The sequence below is a fragment of the Haplochromis burtoni genome, unplaced genomic scaffold (assembly GCF_018398535.1).
Source record: "Haplochromis burtoni strain Fernald_Lab_line unplaced genomic scaffold, NCSU_Asbu1 Contig_8, whole genome shotgun sequence".
In the NCBI taxonomy this organism is placed as follows: domain Eukaryota; kingdom Metazoa; phylum Chordata; class Actinopteri; order Cichliformes; family Cichlidae; genus Haplochromis; species Haplochromis burtoni.
Genome location: NW_024582369.1, coordinates 3,058,667 through 3,077,482, shown reverse-complemented (window position 1 = coordinate 3,077,482; position 18,816 = coordinate 3,058,667). Strand labels below are relative to the sequence as shown.

General features: G+C 39.5%; 2 protein-coding genes across 5 annotated transcripts in view; one reads left to right on the top strand and one right to left on the bottom strand.

The window, feature by feature from the left end:
* si:ch211-278j3.3 (E3 ubiquitin-protein ligase RNF19B) overlaps positions 1 to 5,277 on the bottom strand; it is a 27,883-nt gene extending 22,606 nt beyond the window's left edge. Inside the window, exon 1 of one of the 2 annotated variants that reach the window (XM_005914399.3) lies at positions 4,624 to 5,277. The gene's annotated coding sequence lies outside the window, so the exon portion shown is untranslated. The remainder of the gene's footprint in view (positions 1 to 4,623) is intronic. The other variant, XM_005914394.3, reaches the window with a different exon arrangement.
* Positions 5,278 to 7,097: 1,820 nt separating this feature from the next.
* On the top strand, positions 7,098 to 17,681 carry znf513a (zinc finger protein 513a). Of its 3 annotated transcripts, none has more exons than XM_005914393.2 (5): positions 7,098 to 7,314; positions 8,060 to 8,169; positions 11,394 to 11,528; positions 14,432 to 15,193; positions 15,310 to 17,681. In XM_005914393.2, the coding sequence occupies exons 2-5, from the start codon at positions 8,130 to 8,132 to the stop codon at positions 16,260 to 16,262; spliced, it is 1,890 nt and encodes a 629-aa protein (XP_005914455.1). In that variant the 5' UTR covers positions 7,098 to 7,314; positions 8,060 to 8,129; the 3' UTR covers positions 16,263 to 17,681. The 3 variants fall into 3 exon arrangements, with proteins under 3 accessions (XP_005914455.1, XP_005914453.1, XP_042082438.1); XM_005914391.2 differs by having other exon boundaries at positions 15,304 to 17,681; XM_042226504.1 differs by having other exon boundaries at positions 8,028 to 8,169; positions 15,304 to 17,681.
* The last annotated feature ends 1,135 nt before the right edge of the window (positions 17,682 to 18,816 follow it).

The window sequence follows — 18,816 nt, the reverse complement described above, 5'->3', positions numbered from 1 at the left end:
TAAGATAAGATAAGATAAGATAAGATAAGATAAGATAAGATAAGATAAGATAAGATAAGATAAGATAAGATAAGATAAGATAAGATAAGATAAGACTTTATGTACTATACTACTATATACTATTTATATTATATATATAGTGATTGTAATTCTCTGCTAAGTGTCTGTAAAGTTTGCTGGGTTTTGGCTCCAAATGACTAAATGTAACTTAGTGCTGATTCATGCTGCTGTCAGACCTGACAAGGATTTTTGACCTCCGGGTTATTAGGATGAGGGTCATCCCAAGTTAGCAGAACTACCAAGAAGATTTTCAGTCTAGTTATGGCTGAACATTCAAGAAAGGCAGTTTGAATATTGCATGAGTCTCTCAACTAAGTGCCTTAAACTTAAGTCACCACTGAGCTGCAATCCTTCTGGGTATCTTGGTTCTTTTTTTTCTCTTGTTTCTCTTGCTTGCTTATGTTCTTTTAATTAAATATCTGCTGCAGTCCAGCTTTCCAAACTACAGAGCATCCTTCAACTGTAATGCATCATGATTTAGAAACAGATCTCCCATCAACTGAAAATACTGACATGCACATGCACACACTTACATTTACCCACATCATCATATATATACGTAACCTAATTATGTGGAAACACAGATGAAATGGCCAAGAAGATGCTATCTGTTTTCCATGATCAGTTGCTAAAACAGGGTCAGAATTAGTACAAACTGCTTTTCGGATCAGCTCAATGTCAACAATACCATCAAAATCGGACAGATAAGCATGATAATAATAACTTCATGAGGTTCACGTTAGGGAAATGCGCATTACATGATACACAACAAGATAATGGGAGAAATTTCATTCAAGAACATCTTCAAATCAGGAATCACATGGTTCCAGTGTATCAGAACAAGCATATGAATGTGACCGTGACACTGTCACACACACAAACACAACTTTGACCTTATGTAACGCATGCCACATATAGTTTATAACATACATACTATATCTACATATACTCTAAAGAGATATAGTTAGTTAAAAAATTATTCATTTTAAATATTTCAAATGGAATAATTAGATAACAGAAATGAGTGATGTGGTGCTGTTACCATGGTGAGATATTCACAAAACTCCAAAACCACTGCAGTTGCAGTCTCTGGCTACTGACAATACACTCAAGCACTTTTTTGCCAAGCTGCGCATCTCTCCTAATAAATGAAGCAACAATCCATCTCTATACATATTGTGAGACAAGAAGAGAGAGAAGAGCCCTGCTGTCATCTCTCAGAAAACTCAGGACAACAACAGTTAACACAGAGATGCTGTCCATAAAGAGTGAGCACACACTCTCTCTTTGGTCCAGGTATTATTAACATGTTGTCTCTATTACATGTATTATGGGAACAAAAGAAAGACAAGGCCCCATTAGGTGAATCAATTAATTTTCAATTAACTGTGTTTTAGCTTAGGCTTTAGAGAATTGGCATTAGAAAGTTTGTGAAGCTGAAGTATCTATAACCTGCACTGTTTTCACGGCCGGCAGGGTGCGGCTCCTCTAGCTTTCACGTGCTGCTCTAAGAGGATATCCTCCAACGTATTAACATCAGCACAGAAACTGTGCATTGGGAGCTTCATGGCATGGGTTTCCGTTATACCTAGAGTGTAAGCGGATTACCATTTGTTAGTAAATCGCATTAGCAGGCTCTTCGGTGTGATAATATTAATCTTAAGTGACATTCATTTTTAGTCATTATTATTATTATTTAGCATATAATATTAATTATTTATTCATACTTCATAACTCATAACAAATTCATAGCATAAACCACCTTTCATTTATACCATTTTCAAATCAGGTCTTTATACTGTACGTAATATAGTTAATGAACAGAATAAATATAGTCACGAGAATTAGTCAGTGAGTTTATACGATGACAACCAAGTTGTGAATCAAAGTTCAAAGAGACTGTGTGAATAATGCCAATAACTAACAAAAGAATGGAATCTATTATGAATCTTTTTGAAATAAATAACATGCTGAAATCTCACAATCTGTCAGTACCATTAAAGATTTAGAATCTTCACACCACAAAGTATGAGCGAAACCAGAAAATATGAACCATAACCTGCTGTTATGTGTTTACTTAATCCATCTGAGTGCTTAGGCGCCACAAGTTCAAAGCACAACCCACTATAATTTTCTCAGAGCTCAGGGTACAAACAAATCACAATGAATTGACTCCCATTGGAGTTAATTTATATATATAATATTTTCAGAAGAAAAATAACCAATTTCGGTTCTAAACGAAAAATTCTCTGTAATCCATGAAAGTTTCTAAGAAAGTAATTACTTCCAAATCAAACTTTTCAGCCCATTTCTTTTTCTTCATCCATAAAATCATACCATCACCTGTGTATATTTGAGCTGTGAGGAATGGGTGAAAAGGAGCTAGGATCTTAAGATGATTTAAACAAGATGTCACCTTGTAACCTGTTTAAACTCCTCACAACTTCCTTTTTTAGCAAGCCAAAGGAAGTAATACTGTGAAACTGCCCTCCTTTCATGTCCTGTCAACGCAAAACAAAAGCTTAAAACCCTCATTTTAGTCTTAATTCACAGCAGCAAACACTGATTTTTTATTTATTTCAAAGAGGCGAAAGAAAACAGATCCCTCGTGCACAGTATCACTGGACATTATTACATAACATACTAAGGCATGTGCAGGAGTCTTGTATTGTTACCCTCTGACATGAATCAGCATGCTGATTCACACCGCCTTTACTGTGACCAAAAAGAGTGACACACACTCACACAGTATCCCACAGAAAGCACACGCGAGCAAAGTTGGCAAGGCTGTTTTACTGATACATGCATAAAAGGTCATCCCATTTGTCCTCTGCAGTTTCAGAGGAGCTTTACCAAGATTAAAAAAAAAGTTGTGATGATGTCAGATGTTTTTGACTTTGAGACTTTTTATCAGAAAGTCTGTGTTGCAAACTGGCAGGGAAGGTCACACAAACTGATACTGTTAGTAGTGATGCAGGCCATCTGGGATGCGGCCTTTCTGAAAAAAAGAAAATCGATATCTGCTGCTTCTCGTTTTGACCATTTTCTTGTGAGTTCCCCAAATTTATTAAAGCACAATAAGAAATTACCTGAGTAAAATGTCTAGATATGGTTTAAAATACTCAAAATGTTTTATGTTTATCCCAAATGTGCTTCATTAATGTATACACAGACTACAACGGAGTCACCTCAGGGATATATAGAGAACTATAAAACACTTCAAGGGAGTAATGATCTATTGCTGTGACATTTGACCTTTTCAGATACCTGCTGTGGGTCAAAAGAATGTCGTCATCAATCATACATCATACAATTACAGTGAAACCATGAGTTAAATGTTTTTAAATCATGCCCCCATGCTATTTTTTATAAGTGAGCAAAGGTACACTTTGTAAAAAAAAAAACCGAATTCACTGTTCTTAACTCTGACTTCACGAATAATTACCTACAGTTAGCGTTTATACTTGTTTATGCCACTCCACCTCTAACAGATGGGATTATTACACAATCAGGATTCTGCCCCAAAGCAGCTTCCCATCCTCTGAAAAGCCAAACAGGGAAGAAACAGAGCACTTTTTTTCAGAATCCTGTCCTCTGCATGAACCTTGCTGTCACAGCCATTATTACAGTATCTTCTCGCTTTGGAGGCGTTTTTGACGATGTGACACCTGTTAATAAGCTGTTGCTATTTTAAATAATAATAATAATAATAATAATAAAAAGAGTGAAATAAATAGTAGTTTTCAGACGGATGTTTAGTTCTGCCTCGGTGGAGGGAAGCGTGATGATACACCCTATTAAATATCCCTCCACTGGACAGATGCCCGCATCAGCAATGCGGGTTTCAGAGGCATGAGAGTGACCTCAGCCTACCCACACATAGACACACACTGGCGCGCGCACTTAAGCCTCCACGGCATCCCTGACCAAAATATTGAGCTTCTGTGCCATGCGGCGCGTAGCGGACAGTGTTAGTGACCTGTGAAAACCTATAGTCTACTCGACTGTATTGAATAACCGCATGCAGCATAGGGGATTTAGTTTGATAAGACATCATACTATTGTTGTAGAATTTTACAACACTGTTAGACCATGTCTTCTAAATCCACGTTAACTCTCTGACACACATGTTTAAGCACTGCGGAGTTAAAAATGATGCAGTTATACCGCAATTACCTTAAACTACTCAATAATATAAAGTATCGTTTTAAGAATAAACCACGGGCCTGCGGGGTTCATCTTGGGAGTGCATCTGGAAATTATATGAATGAAAAAAGCGGGTTATTATAAGGCAGCCGAGCGCAAGTACCACTCTTATTGGGGTTATTTGGGCATGCTGACAGAATATTTGAATCATTTAATGAGGATTTGTCCGGAGCATCAGTATGCTATTGCAGGGAGTGGCATGTCAGCCTACGTATTCGTATTCACCTCCACCTCCACGTACCCCACACGACCACGAGTGAAAAACACCAATAAAAAGGGTCTGAATGCGCATCTGAAAGTGTGTCCGGGCAGCGGATAAAACGCACAATAATTTCTATTACGTAAAGGGTATCTTACCTCTCTGCACGGCGCCTTCTCTCCTCGCAAGCGTAGAATCGACAACTGGCTCCTCCCCTTGAGGACCAAACAGTAGCACAGAAATCTGCACCCCACACCCACCTCCCTCCACTCCCCACCCAGGTCGCCTCCTCTTCACTGCCTCACACAAACCGTGTCCGCCCGACGGAGCTGCAGAGAGGGGGTGGGTATTGTGGTCCAGACCGGTCCGGTTGAGAGGCGAGCAGAGGAAAGGAGATCCGCAGTGAGGAAAGCCTTCCCTCTTACAGCAGCTGCCTGATGGCTTTTCTGTGCGGCGGCCTGGAGGGGAGGCACACTGCAGAGATGCGAGCCAATGACATGACGCAGAATCCCAGGATCTCCTATTCATAAATGCCCAGTCCCATAAAAAAACAAAAAAACATTCTCCCTCGTTTCAGATATAAAGCCAAAGCAGTCTACATGCAGGACTCCTTCCTCTTCTTTTCTTTGTTTTTCCTTTTTTCACGTTTTGACATCTTGTCCCAATTAACCTGGCAGATTGTTTATGTGGTTTTGGTCATTTATAGTGACACATGACAGCTTACTGTTGTGTCCACTGAGTGATTGTTTCTATTTTTGATTCCAGAGAAACCACACTCTCTTTGTTCTCTGGGATTTCTTGCAGCCCACTCTGATCGGGGGTTAGCAGACACGAATTCTTCTTCAAGTTCCAATTTCTGTTGATGGGGAAGTACTCAAATGTACTCTCTATTCTTTTTTTCTCGGTTAACCTAGATTTAAGTCCCATTTAAGTCTACAGGCTTTTGATCCAGCTTCCTGGAGAAACTGAGAGATTGATTGACCTACTTTGTATTGTACTTTATATCCTAATGTTTTACTACTGCTTTTATCGGTAACAGACAGCGTATCCGCGTGTCTTTGCACAGATAGAGCACCAAACTGCACAGTTTCTAGCCTCCTCAGCCCTCCCAATAATTTTTAGTTGTCACATAACTATTCCTAAAAGCTCTATTTGATGCCAGTCGCATAGTAGCTGTTAGCCTTTGGCCAGTGGACTTAACTTTATGGTATTAAGTAGGATCTGTGATCATTTTGTAACCAGACATAATTTTCTTTTTAAGTACTGTAAAACAATTCAAGCATGACGCTCCTCGTCGCAACTATATACACGAGAACTACAACTACTATAATCCATTGAGGTACAGCAGCCGGAAATTATTTTCGGAACGGAAGCGTCTAAGGGCGAGAGATGTGCAGCCTTTACAATGGAGTGTGGAGTGTCATGGAGTCAAGATTCATCCCGCAAGGAATAAAACATCCGGCATGCGCCTGGGTTTTCATAATAAAGGCAGAGGGCTCAAAGCTCTTCACCGTTTTACGTGCTGCAGTTTTAAATTTAACCAGACCAGTAAATTAATAATAACAATAAAGATAAATTGATAAAATGTCAGAAAAGTAAAAGGTAAATCGACGTATCACAGACCAAAAAGAACTAGAAACAAATGAATATTGTGAATTATTGTTTTGTTTTGTTTTGGGTTTTTTTTGACAAAACTGCTTTAAAGTGAGATAGCTTAAGCTATCAAGCTATTAAGCTTTTCAAATTTGAAAAGTACAAAACAACGGCCATTGCACTCCAGCTCGTATCTTATCAATACACCAAGTTAACAGAAGGCTAGAAATTGCAAGAAATATCTGAGCTTTTTATTCCTACAATGACAGGATCGCATATCTCTGTGGTGACAATGTATGAAAAAAGACACAAGAAGTCACTGAATAGTTTCACAGGTATGAAAAATAAATTAATTATATGCTATTACCTTTTCTTCAATCCCTTTTTACATCAATGGGACATTTTTTATATGCAAGGGCAAAAGTGCTCACCACCTTAACCATCAAAGTAAAATGCCACATGAGGATATATTCTGGGATGTCTCCAGCAAAGATTCTCCAGACTTAGTACTAAAGGACCACATTAACTGAATTTTTCAGTTTTTCTACTACATAGAAACAGCTCAAATTAAATATATGTGTTTACAATTGTACTGTAAACTGTAAAACCTTGTTATATTGTTGTTTTCACTGTAGAGGATGTGCAGATATTAAGGGTGCGCAAGTATTACTATTACAGATCTCAACAATGTTGAAACAGCATGGGATCATCTTGATACAGAATGGAGTAAAAGGCAGCCAACATCCAATGAAGATCTTTGAATGTCCTTAAAGAAGCCTGAGGAACTATTCCTGAAGACAAGTTGAAGAAACGTTAAAGAAAAGTTTGCCCAAGAGAGTTCAGGTTATATTAAAGTCTAAAGGTGGTCATATTTAAATGTGACTCCAAAGCTCCGTCTTTACCTTATATAATGTATTTGCATGTATCCTATTTTCCAAGCAAAATAAAAAAAAAGGCCCGTATATACGAGCGTTTGTGGCGAAATAAGTTTTACTATTAAGCGGAGATGCCGCTTTTATTCTGAAAGACGTAAGCCGGAAGTGTCTTTGTTGTTGCTACCGCTGGATCACAGGCGAATCAGAAAATCAATTAAGTTATGAAAAATACCATTAATTGCCTTTCTTTGTCACCGCAGCTCATGAAGAAATGGCGGATTTCCAGACGTTGGACATTTAGGGAAAAACACTTGACACCTAATGGCGTTTTAACCGACGATAACAACCATCTCAGTCGACAGGAATATTTACGTTTTTTAGGTAAGTTAGCTCGAAAGCTAACTATTGAAGTTGACATTAGCTGCCCAGCTAATTTAGCTGAACGTTACCATGCTTAGCTCCCGGCTAATACTAAGTAAAGATGGCACTTGTCAATCATACCACGCGCTGACGAGGACGCGCTTTGATTAGACACTCGTAAGGTTGTGCGCCGCCAGTTTTCTCAGATCTTACTGTCATTTCTTGTTGTATACTGACATGGCCAGCTTCATGCAACACACGGGCATGTTTGAACTTAATTTGTTACCTGACTGAATGGTTTTCTCTGTCGGGTTTCAGCACCAGAGCTAATGGGCTAGCCATTTTGTTTAAGTAGCTTGATGGTCTTTACTTATACTGTTTACATGCACCAGCTCAAACCCCGATTCACCAGTGTCCTGCCAGTGTTGGTTATCTTTACGAGAATTTGATAATGCCACCATAACTGAATAAAGTGCTAATTTAGATTATGTTAATATCAATGTAATGTCCCCCCAGCTGGTGTTATTAAAATACATAAAAATAAATCCTGATCCAAACCATTATTGTTTTCTTATGCCCATGATTCGTCACACTTTATGAAAGTTGGCCTGTTAGTTTTTGCATGTTAATGGAATTCTCCTGTTATGTTAATTATATTTTGTATAGGTTTGTACGTGTTTTTAGTTATATCCCTCGATTAACGTGGTATGGTAACGTTGTACTTGAATCTGTAGAAATGCTGAGAACTACTTTCCAAATATTCCAGGCAAGAATGAGCTGATAGTTGTGGAAGTCTGCAAGAGGACATTGCAAACAGGAGAGAGGCTGACTGGAAGATGCCAAGAAAAAAACAACAGAATCCACAGCCAGTGAAGTGTAGGTATTCAGAGATGTTTTTTAATGTTGGGAACTTGATGCAGACCTGAGCCACAGTCCTAGAATTATTTGTCACTCCACACCAGGTGTGTCAAGGATTAGTCCGGCAAAGACTCTAGTCAGGCCCACTGGGTAGCTTTGGAAAATGTGAAGGTGGTTTACATTTGTTTTCTTGTATAGTAACTATAAGAAAACAATGAAATTTGCTCTGAACTAACAAGAACTTTATATTTTATAAATTGAGACAATCTGGACAATGAACTATCAGATTTATTTCTGTAATTTTACACATTTATTACATAGTTTCACTGGGCCAGCCCACTTAATATCAAAGTAAATTGCATGTGGGCCACAATGTAAAATGAGTTTGACATCCCTCCTCCACACTGACTGTAACTTTAGCATTTTAAATGAAATCTATGTCTATGTGTCTTGATTATTTATCTATTTATTTATTTTTACATTTGTCCTCTTTTACTGCTCACCTCTGAGTTTTTAAGGAATTGAAATGTTTCATACTGACAGACGGTGCTGGAACAAATGTCAGTATTATTATGAATGTTGAAGTCACTTCTCCCATTGATGTAGTGCTATTTTGTGTTTTTAAAAGAAGATATTTTGAGTTATTTAATGGCAGAAAATTTTGCCTCTCTGTGTCTTATTCTGAGCAGTAGCTGAATTAGCATGAAACAAACTCATATGTTAGCAGTTGGATGCATTAGAAAGAGTTTAAACTGTAACATAAACTTGATGCCACCAGCATTAACCTTTCTCTTAACAACATAACATAACGTAAGTAGTTATTCTAGTTGATGTTGCAGGTTACCTTTGTTTTTTTATAGAAAAGAAGTGGCAAGTATATAGAATGGAGAAAGCGCCGACCTGTAGTTATGCAGTTGCCATGTTGTAGTTATACATAGGGCTGCTTAATTATGGCAAAACTCATACTCTCATTCACATTGGTTAATAATGACGTGATTATTTAACGCAATCTATCCCAATTTTTTAAACTTTTTAAAAAGGAAAAAGGTACGTCTTTTCAATCAAGTGGATTTCTGAGGAAAAAACCAAAATAAATAAATACCAAATAAATAAATACCAAATAAATAAATGTGAAATGAACTGTCTGACAGCCTGGTGGGAGTGAGTATGAGTTTGGTTTTTTGCTTTGAAGGATTAGACATAAGGGGAAAAGATGAAGCAAAATGATGATTTTATCCTGAGGGCATGGATTTAATAGCTGGTAGAAGCCAAAATTATAACTGAACTTCAAATGTGATTAATTGCGCAGTCCTAATTATACTGCCACTACTTTTTTAACTTTCACGCGGCTTTCTTCCACAGGCTAGTATTTTGATTTACTTGACCAGAACACCATAAGATGTTTTATTATCCACCTATTCATTTAAAATGTAAAAGTAGAATCATCCCACACAGTTACCATACATTATTGTTTATGTGCCAAATGCAAAAATGACCAGTAGATGGTAGCAAGATGCTGGTACAGGAGAGTTACCAAAATGGGCTGTTGAGCTTGATGCCCTACAACTGGCCTGATTCTAGTTTTCTGAAGAGTGACAGCTGTGCGATGGCAGTTTGGATTCCATCAAATTAAAAAAAACAAAAAAAAAACAAGTTAAAATTTCACACATCATTACTTGTAACTGTAGTACAAAAAAAACCTCCATCTGTTTGCTTGCAGATATTTTTGTTGTTGTTGTGGGGTAGAAAATTTCTGATTTTCCACTTTTGGCTTTTAAAGCCATATTTAAATAGATACTACACTCTATTGCCAAAAAATATTTGATTGCCTGTTTTCACGTCCATATGGACTTTAGTGACATCCCGTTCTTAATCCATAGGGTTTAATATGATGTCGGCCCACCCTTTGCAGCTGCAACAGCTTCAACTCCTCTGATAGACTTTCTAAAAGGTTTAGGAGTGTTTATGGGAATTTTTGACAATTGTGGCAGAAACACATTTGTGAGGTCAGACACTGGACAGGAAGGCCTGGCTTGCTGGCCTCTCTGTTCATGTTTTCTATTGGGTTGAGGTCGGGACTCCGTGTAGGCCATTTAAGTTCTTCCCCACCGAACTTACTCATCCATGTTTTTATGGGGCTTGCTTTGTGCACTGGTGTGTAGTCATGTTGGAAAAGGAAGGGGCCATCCCCAAACTGTTCCCCAAAGTTTGGAGGGTGAAATTGTCCAAAATTTCTCGGTTTGCTTAAGCATTAAGAGTTCCTTTCACTGGAACTTTGGAGCCGACGAACTCCTAAAAAACACCCCCACACCATAATCCCCCCTCCACTAAACTTTACACTTTGCACAATGCAGTTTAACAGGTACCGTTCTCCTGGTAACTGCCAATACCAGACTCGTCCATTGGATTGCCAGACAGAAAAGCATGATTCGTCACTCCAGAGAACATGTCTCGACTGCTCAGCAGTTAAGCTTTAGCGTGCTTTACACCACACCATCCCCCGCTTTGCATTATACTTGGTGATGTCGGCCATGGAACCCCACACCTTGAAGCCATTTTTGATCTAATCTGAAGGCCACATGAAGTTTGGAGGTTTGTAATGTTTGGCTCTGTAAAAAGCAACCTCTGTGCACTTTGCACCTCAGCATCTGTTGCTGTTGATCCCAGTTGCTTCCAATTTGTTATAATATGACTAACAGCTGACTGTGGAATATTTACTAGCGAGGAAACTTCACGACAGGTGGCATCCTATCACGATATCACACTGGAATTCACTGAGCTCCTGAGAGCGACCCATTCTTTCACAAAATGTTTGTAAAAGGAGTTTGCGTGCCTAGGTGTTGATTGTAAACACCTGTGGGCATGGAAGTGATTGAAACAACTGAATTAAATTATTTGGATAGGTGAATGAATACTTTTGGCAATATAGTGTATCATGCTTTTATAAATGCTCAAAACTAGCATCCCCAAAACCAAATAATAAAGAAGAGAAGAAAGAAAAGAGGGAAATATCACTCCCTGGTTGATTTAAGGCAGTATACTTACCATAAACCTTTTTCGGCTAGGCTCATGTTCATAGTGAGTGAGATATCATGATTGTCATGGGATGTTTACATAAAAAAGTGTAGACAGCTCAACTTTCTAATGGAACAAAGTATGAATGAAAAATATCTATGTAAAATATAATTAAATTGTAAAGAAGTGATATTAGTGATTAAATGTTTGATTCTCTGTGACTGTAGTGGATTCTGAAGATGATGTAGCCATTGAAGCCCCAGAAAACCTCCCCTTAGACACAGACTTCCTTCTAGGACAAGACCTTGAGTTTGATGATCCTGATCAGGACAACAAGATTCTAGGCCTGGAAAAGTTCTCAGGTTTGTAAACCCTTTTTTATGAATAAATCTAAAGTTTATAATCCTTACTGTTGTATTCCTGCTTGTTGTGTAGATACCTGTGGTTTCTGTGGTTGGTAACATCACTGCAGCTGTATCTGCACACAGTGCAACCAAATAAACTCATGATGATTTAATAAAGAAGTAAAAAAATAATGTAACCACAGGGTATTTTATGATGCACAGGGAGTTGGTATAGTGCAGGTTCATCTCAGTATCGCTGAGATGGTTGTTTTAAATAGAAACAAAAAAGGCATTACCTTAGACTGGCCTAATGGTGCACAGTACACCTACAGGGGCCAATATGGGTTGTAGTATTAGTGGCTCATTCCAAATCGATCTGTGTATTTGTTTTTTGGATTTTTTTTTTTTCAACCTTAAATAAACCACATTTCTTGTGATGATTTCACAATAAAAGCCCCCTGTGTTTAATACAAAGCAGAGGCAGTCATAGTAAGTTAGTAACTTAAACGAGGTCTGATGCGGCACTGGGAGCGTGAACATGAAACCGTGAAGACTTTCTCAGTTAAAGAAAATGCAAACAGCAATGATCCAAAATACTCTTTATTGTTACCATCCTCAGTACTTTTATATTTTGTATGGTGCCTCATTAAAATAAGTATAAAACAGATAAAATGTAGAGTAGAAATAAAATGTGCAGTGCTTTTATTTAAAGGTTAGCAGCAGCGATCATAGTGCACAATACAATATAAGCCTCCCACCACATAACAAAAAACTTTGTAGTGAGTTGCAGTAACTGTTAGTTAAAAGTACATTAAACAAATCATGCAGAGTATATAAAAACCTTGGTTTCCTTTCAGAAAAATCATAGTGATTAATGATAGACACCATGTAAAATGAATGTAGTTTGCATGTCGAAAAAGTGAAGCCAATGCCGTAAAACTTGCATTCTTTGTAACGACCATCAGGGGGTGCTCTTTTGGTTGTAATAAAAGGCTTCTGTTTGTATTGAAGTTGTGGGAAAATATCCCTTGTATCACCCCCAGTAAACGCTTTTTTGATGACTTTAAAGTAATAAGTTAATTTTCTAAATTCTGATCATTATTAGAGTCAGAAAGGACGATGAGCCAGTGGATGCTCATTGGCTAATAAAGTGCCATTCACCAGTTGTTAGCCAATGATAGTACTGTGCTGAAATGCTAGCATGTTCTCAAAAGGCAACAAGGCTGAACTGTCTGTGCACCAGCATCCTTCACTGTATCTGCTCATCTATTTATCCTCTAATTTTTGCTCTTTTAGTGACTTTTACTTTTCTACTTGTGTTGTTTTTAAAAAATTCATTATTTATAAAGATCTCAGTGCACATTTCATAGAATTAGACTACTGATTAAACACTAAATGGACTGGATGATCACACAGCTTGGTCTTTATACTGTATTTCAGCAGCGGAGCAGTGTGAAGCAGATTTGTTTCAAAACAATTGATTATATAAACGTAACATGGAAATAGCATATTAAATAGAATCAGCCACCTCTGTTTTTTTCCCCGTGTGCCGGGGTCACAGGTTTGTACAGTTTGTCAGTAATGAAGTGTTGTCCCACAATGAATCAGTAAGAGAATGGGCGCTATCAGCTCACATTTCCCAGCATGCCTCTTTGTCAGAGTGATCTGAAAAATGGAAAAGTAGAGAAAGGAACTGAGACACCATTATTATATGGGGTCATAAAAATAGGACTATTACCATCAAGGACACCATTATAAAAGGGCATTTATTCATCATCATCGTCATCTGCTGCAGCCTCTGCTCCCACTACCCCACTGCCATTATCGTTTCCCCCCTCATCATCATCATCATCATCATCATCATCATCATCATCATCATCATCTACCCTCATCATCATTATCATCATCATCATCATCAGAAGCAGCAGCCTCGCCATTATAGTCATCATCATTATCATTAGGCTCGGTAATCATCCACGAGGGGTTTCCATGGGCCAGGATAAAAGGGCAGCCTCAGCTCTCGCCTCTCTCGCACTTCGTCTCAGCCTCACTGACGGAAGGTGGTCTCCTGGCCTTCTCGCTTTCCGACGTATCAGACGAAGCCACAGAGCGCTCTGCCCCGAAGCTTTTCTTTCTGCCCTTCTGGAAACAATATCTCTCTCCTTTTTCTTTTTTTCCTTTGATGTCTGAATATTCTCAGATGATATTTACAACATCTTAAAATGCACTTAACCTTGCAGCTCTGTGAGTATGAAGCGTTTTCATGAGATTCACTACTTCCCTCAGTTTGATGTGTTTGAGCATGTCTTCTTTTTAGTAATTGCTGGTTTGTGTTTAAATTGTGTCCATTAATTTTGAGTGATTAAATGAGTTGACAGTGGGTTGGTGCCTTCAGATGTCCTTACGCTTCCTTTGTATCAATCCCCAGCCGTATAAAAAGAACTTCAACATAAAGGGAAAAAAATGAATGAAATAAGTTTATTGGAGCGTGTCGTATTTTAGGACGAAAGTCAGTTGCATATTATATTGGCGTTTTTAAGTTTTCTGAATAATAATGCATTTTATGTTGATGTATTTCACAATTTTTTGCAAAGACTGTATATTTTAAACTTTTAGTTATATGTTTATTTCATGATTCCTTATGAAATTGGATTTCTGTAAAAGTCATGCTCTCTTTTGAGCCAGCATGCCTGAATAATACAGATTAATAACAGATACCTGAGATAGAACTGTACTATGTTCATTTTCTGTCTTCTCTTTTCTTCTTCTGTAGTTTCTCTTTCCTTAGATTTCTTAAGCTCAGTCATATTACCCGTTTAATTAGAGTTGCATACTGATTAATACAGGCAGTGCTGCAAATGTAAATGTAAGCACAGCTCTGAGAGCTGCCTAATCAAATATTTCTCGTCTTCCCTGCACAGAAGTTGCTGCCGAGATCGGTTTCTCCGTGTATCCTCTGGGTGATGAGAGTTCTGCTTACAGCCAGCTGAGCATGGAAAGTGAAACGGACAACTCGCGCAGCACGACGGACAATGGGAGGGAAGACGAAGGCAGAGCGACCCAGTCTGAGCCCAGTTTCCCTCCTTACCTGTCCTGCAGGGGCTGCGGACAGCTCCGTGATGAACCTCTGGGACCTGGCATTGACCTCGTTGGCCCGTACTGCCTTAGATGTTGCAAAGCCTCTCGGGAAGCTAAGAGTACGGACTTCTGCTCACCTTTTGGAAGCATCAGCGGTATCCGCTCAGGTTCTAATATGCAGCTTGATTGCGAAGAGGTGGGAAATGGGATGGGTGACAAGGCGCTGACAGCCGAGGACAAATCGGCTAAAATGCACTCGTGTCATCTCTGCGGATTCTCCTCGCGTTACGCCAACCACGTGAAGCGTCACATGAAGACGCACAATGGGGAGAAGCCTTTTAACTGCCCGCTGTGCACGTACGCCTCGGCTCAGCTGGTGAACCTCCAGAGACACCTTCGCATTCACACGGGGGAAAAACCTTACAAATGTGACAGCTGTACTTTTGCCTGCAGCTCTCTTGGCAACCTCAAGAGGCACCAGCGCATGCACGTACCCTGTGTGGGGGTGGGGCAGGACGCACCGTCACGACCCACCAGTGGCCAGAACAGTCTGAAGAGGCAAGGGACCGGGCAGAGAGAAGAGGTTTCTGGTGCTGCAGGCAAAGGTGTGTCTCATTTCTTTTACTTTAGTTGCCCAGTGCTGATGCATGAAAGCTCATTTTGATGTCTTTAAATCATCTTTGATGCCTAATAACTGTCTAATCTGATTGTGAAGTTACAGAGGTTGCACGGCCAACGTCAAACCTGACTTTGGCAGCCCAGAACAGCGACTACCTGTCAGCCTTTGATAGCCTAAAGGGAGCATCTCCGCCCCCCATAGCAGCTTCCAATCCAGCTCCGAGTCATCAACCTCCACCCTTGCTGGAGACGACAGGCAGCAGCGAAAGCAGAGCATCAAGAGGGGGTGTAGCAGACAGGAGCGGCCTCCCACCGTCACTTTTCCCTTTTACCTGCCGGCTCTGTGGCATCGTCCTGGAAGACGAGGACGGCTCCTCGGCCCAGATTTGTGCCAAGTGTACCCTCGAAATGCTGACTAAAGACTCCTCGTCATCTCCCAACAGCCCCGGTGAGCGCAGTGACAAGGTTTACACGTGCGCCGCCTGCCCCTTTCTCACACACTACCCTAACCACTTGGCACGCCACATGAAAACTCACAGCGGCGAGAAACCCTACAAGTGCCCACAGTGCGATTACGCCTCAGCACACTTCGACAACCTCAAGCGACACCACAGAGTGCACACCGGCGAGAAACCCTACAAGTGCCATTTGTGCGATTACGCGTGCGGGAATCTGGCCAACCTAAAGCGCCATCAGCGGGTGCACTCTGGCGCCAAGCCCTTCCAGTGCGCCGTGTGCAGTTACAGCTGCAACCAGAGCATGAACCTGAAGCGGCACATGCTCCGGCACACCGGGGAGAAGCCCTATAAATGTCAAGAATGCGGCTACACCACGGGCCACTGGGACAACTACAAGAGACACCAGAAGAAGCACGGCCTGGCCACAGACGGCTGGGTGAAAGTGCCAATGACGGGCAACAACGAAGAGCAGGAAGTGAGGAAAGGGATGGGAGCTGGGCTTCAAACTCACAGAAAGGAAGCAGGGGTCGATATGCAGTACATGCCAAGGGAGGGGAGTCAGACAATACACTCATGCTACAAACTTGAGATTGTATAAATTCTAACTCAGCAAAACTAAGCTACCAGCAAGTTGTCCTTTGATTTCCACAGAGCCTTTATATTGTTTTGGTGTGTGTCCGTCTTTCAGTGTTTTGTCAGATGTCTTCTGAGGCTGCTAATTGTTCGTTTGTAGGATCTCACACAAATATGATAATGTGTTGATGTCTTCTAGTCCTTTTTTGTTTTGTTTTTTCATGTCAAGACTAAAGGAGTTCTTTTTCTGTGGAAGTCCACTCCCTGTCTAATTCTATATGTTAACACACAGTAGGCTAACTGTAAAAATATTCCTCTCACACTGTAATACATATCTGATTGTTCGTTCTGACGTGGACACTACCAAATATTCCTTGTTACATGGAACTGATGCAACTATTTGCCTGGACTTTTAAAGCTGCCCTGTGTAGTCTTTGAAATGTTTTCATGATGAAGTTCTTTGAATGTTCAAGATTGTGTTTTTCACATCTTACATCATTAGGAGACAGACGTTATTTTGACATGTGTTCTGTTTTTCTACTTTTCCCAAACTACACAGTGCAGCTTTAAGCAGAGATGAGTCCTTGAGCGGGCCATACTGTGCTTTGTTTGCTTTCAGCAACAAGCTCTGCCTTTGGTTTGATGTACTGATGTACTACTATAAAAGTGCTATTTAATAGTACTGAAACACTTAACTCATCCCTCTGATTTGGTGCTAAAATGCTCAGATTATGGTAAAGAACAGATTAGAATAGAATTTTATTCTAAAACTGGACTCAAAATCATGTAGAAAGTTCATCTTCAGTCTGTATGCGGTAAAATAAAAAAGCACAATCTTACACACAGCTGCATTTTCCAAGTTTGGATTAAGGTTAAAAAAATACAAGTGAAAATGAAATGTATGAGCATGCTGTTCAATTATTTATTTTTTTTGCCCCAAACACTAGTATTACAATGACATATCAGTTATTTCGGATTTAAATGATTTCACTGTTTTCAAAAGGTTCTTCTTTTTTAGAGGAAACCACTTAATCACCTCACTTGTGATTACTGTGAATTTTATTTTATTGTTTTGAGGAAAAAAAAGATGACACTGTTAGCAAGCATGTGAGTGTGTATTGGTTGTTTTCTTTTTCTAATGTGGCTCTTATACACTGCTAGAAGTGCATACTTTATAGAGTCTTATTTTGAATGTGTGGTGTGTTATTTGCTTGCCATGGGAATAATAACTGTGATTTCAGATTTACTCTTTGTGAATGACTGTTTTATGCAAGTGAGATGTTTGACAGGTCGCCAACTTGCCGTGTCATGATGGAGCATTGTACCTTTAGATTAGTGATGACATCCCGCAAGTGGCCATTTGTGTCTTTATGCAGTGTCTCATAAATGCCTTAAGTGAGGAACTTTTGAAATAAACACATGGAATTCATTTCATTGAATGTCAGATGTCAGACTTCTGATTTTTACTCAGATCTTTGTGATCTTTTCACACACAGGCATCTACATTCCTAAAGACAAAGGGACAAAATAACCAAACATAATCTGGTTTGAGAATGTTGTATATGTTCACTGATTGGATCATCAGGATGTGTTTACTGGTTACCAGAGTTTATTTCCACAGAAGGATAAGAAACCAACAGGTTTATATTGGTTTGACTGTGTTTAGAAACAAATGTATTTATAAAATCCTATCAACAGACCATTACTGGATATAATATACTGGTTGGGAAGAAATACAGATAAACTAATCATCTAATCTGCATCTGATCAAAGGTGAAATATGGTTATAAGAGATGGACATGGTCAGCAACAATACTTAGGTAGGTATTTAAACAATGGCGAGCTGTTGCTAGGGGCTCCAAACTGCCAAGAAAATATCCCCGATACCATTACACCACCAGCAGCAGCATAAACCACTGATACAAGGCAGGATAGATCCATGCTTTTGTGGTTCTGACCCTATCATCTGAATGTAGAAGCAGAAGTTGAGATTCCTCACACCAGACGATCTTCTGTTGTCCAATTTTGGTGAGTCAGTGTGAATTGTTGCTCAGTTTTCTATTTTTCGCTGACAGTAGTGGCTCTCTGTGTGGTCTTCTGCTGCTGGAGCCCATCTACATCAAAGTTCATCATGTCCGATCAAAGATGCTCTTCTGCAGATGCTGGTTGTAATAAGTGGTTATTCGAGTTACTGTTGCATTCCCATCAGCTCGAAGCAGTCTGGTCATTCTCCTCTGATGTCTGATATCAACAAGGCATTTTCCCCCAAAGAAACATTGCTCGGTGGATATTTTCTCTTTGTGCATTCTCAGTAAATGCCACAGATGGTTGTGTTGGAAAATTCCAGTACATCAGCCCGTCTGGCAACAGCAACCATGCCATTTTAAAAGTCATTTAAATCACATTTCCTTGCTGCCATTTGATTGGCTGATAGCATTTTTGTGTAAATAAGTAGCTGAACACTTGTAGCTGATGAAGTGCTTGGTGACTTTATGTCTACAGTTAAAGTCTATAAACACTGCACCCCCTGGTATCTTGACACTTATCTGTGCTACTCTTAGCATATAACATGGCAAAGT

Coding starts and splice junctions, on each gene's coding strand:
- znf513a (XM_005914391.2), top strand. CDS start 8,130: ATGCCAAGAAAAAAACAACAGAATCCACAGCCAGTGAAGT. Junction 11,529..14,431: donor AGGCCTGGAAAAGTTCTCAG/GTTTGTAAACCC, acceptor TTCCCTGCACAG/AAGTTGCTGCCGAGATCGGT. Junction 15,194..15,303: donor TTCTGGTGCTGCAGGCAAAG/GTGTGTCTCATT, acceptor CTGATTGTGAAG/TTACAGAGGTTGCACGGCCA.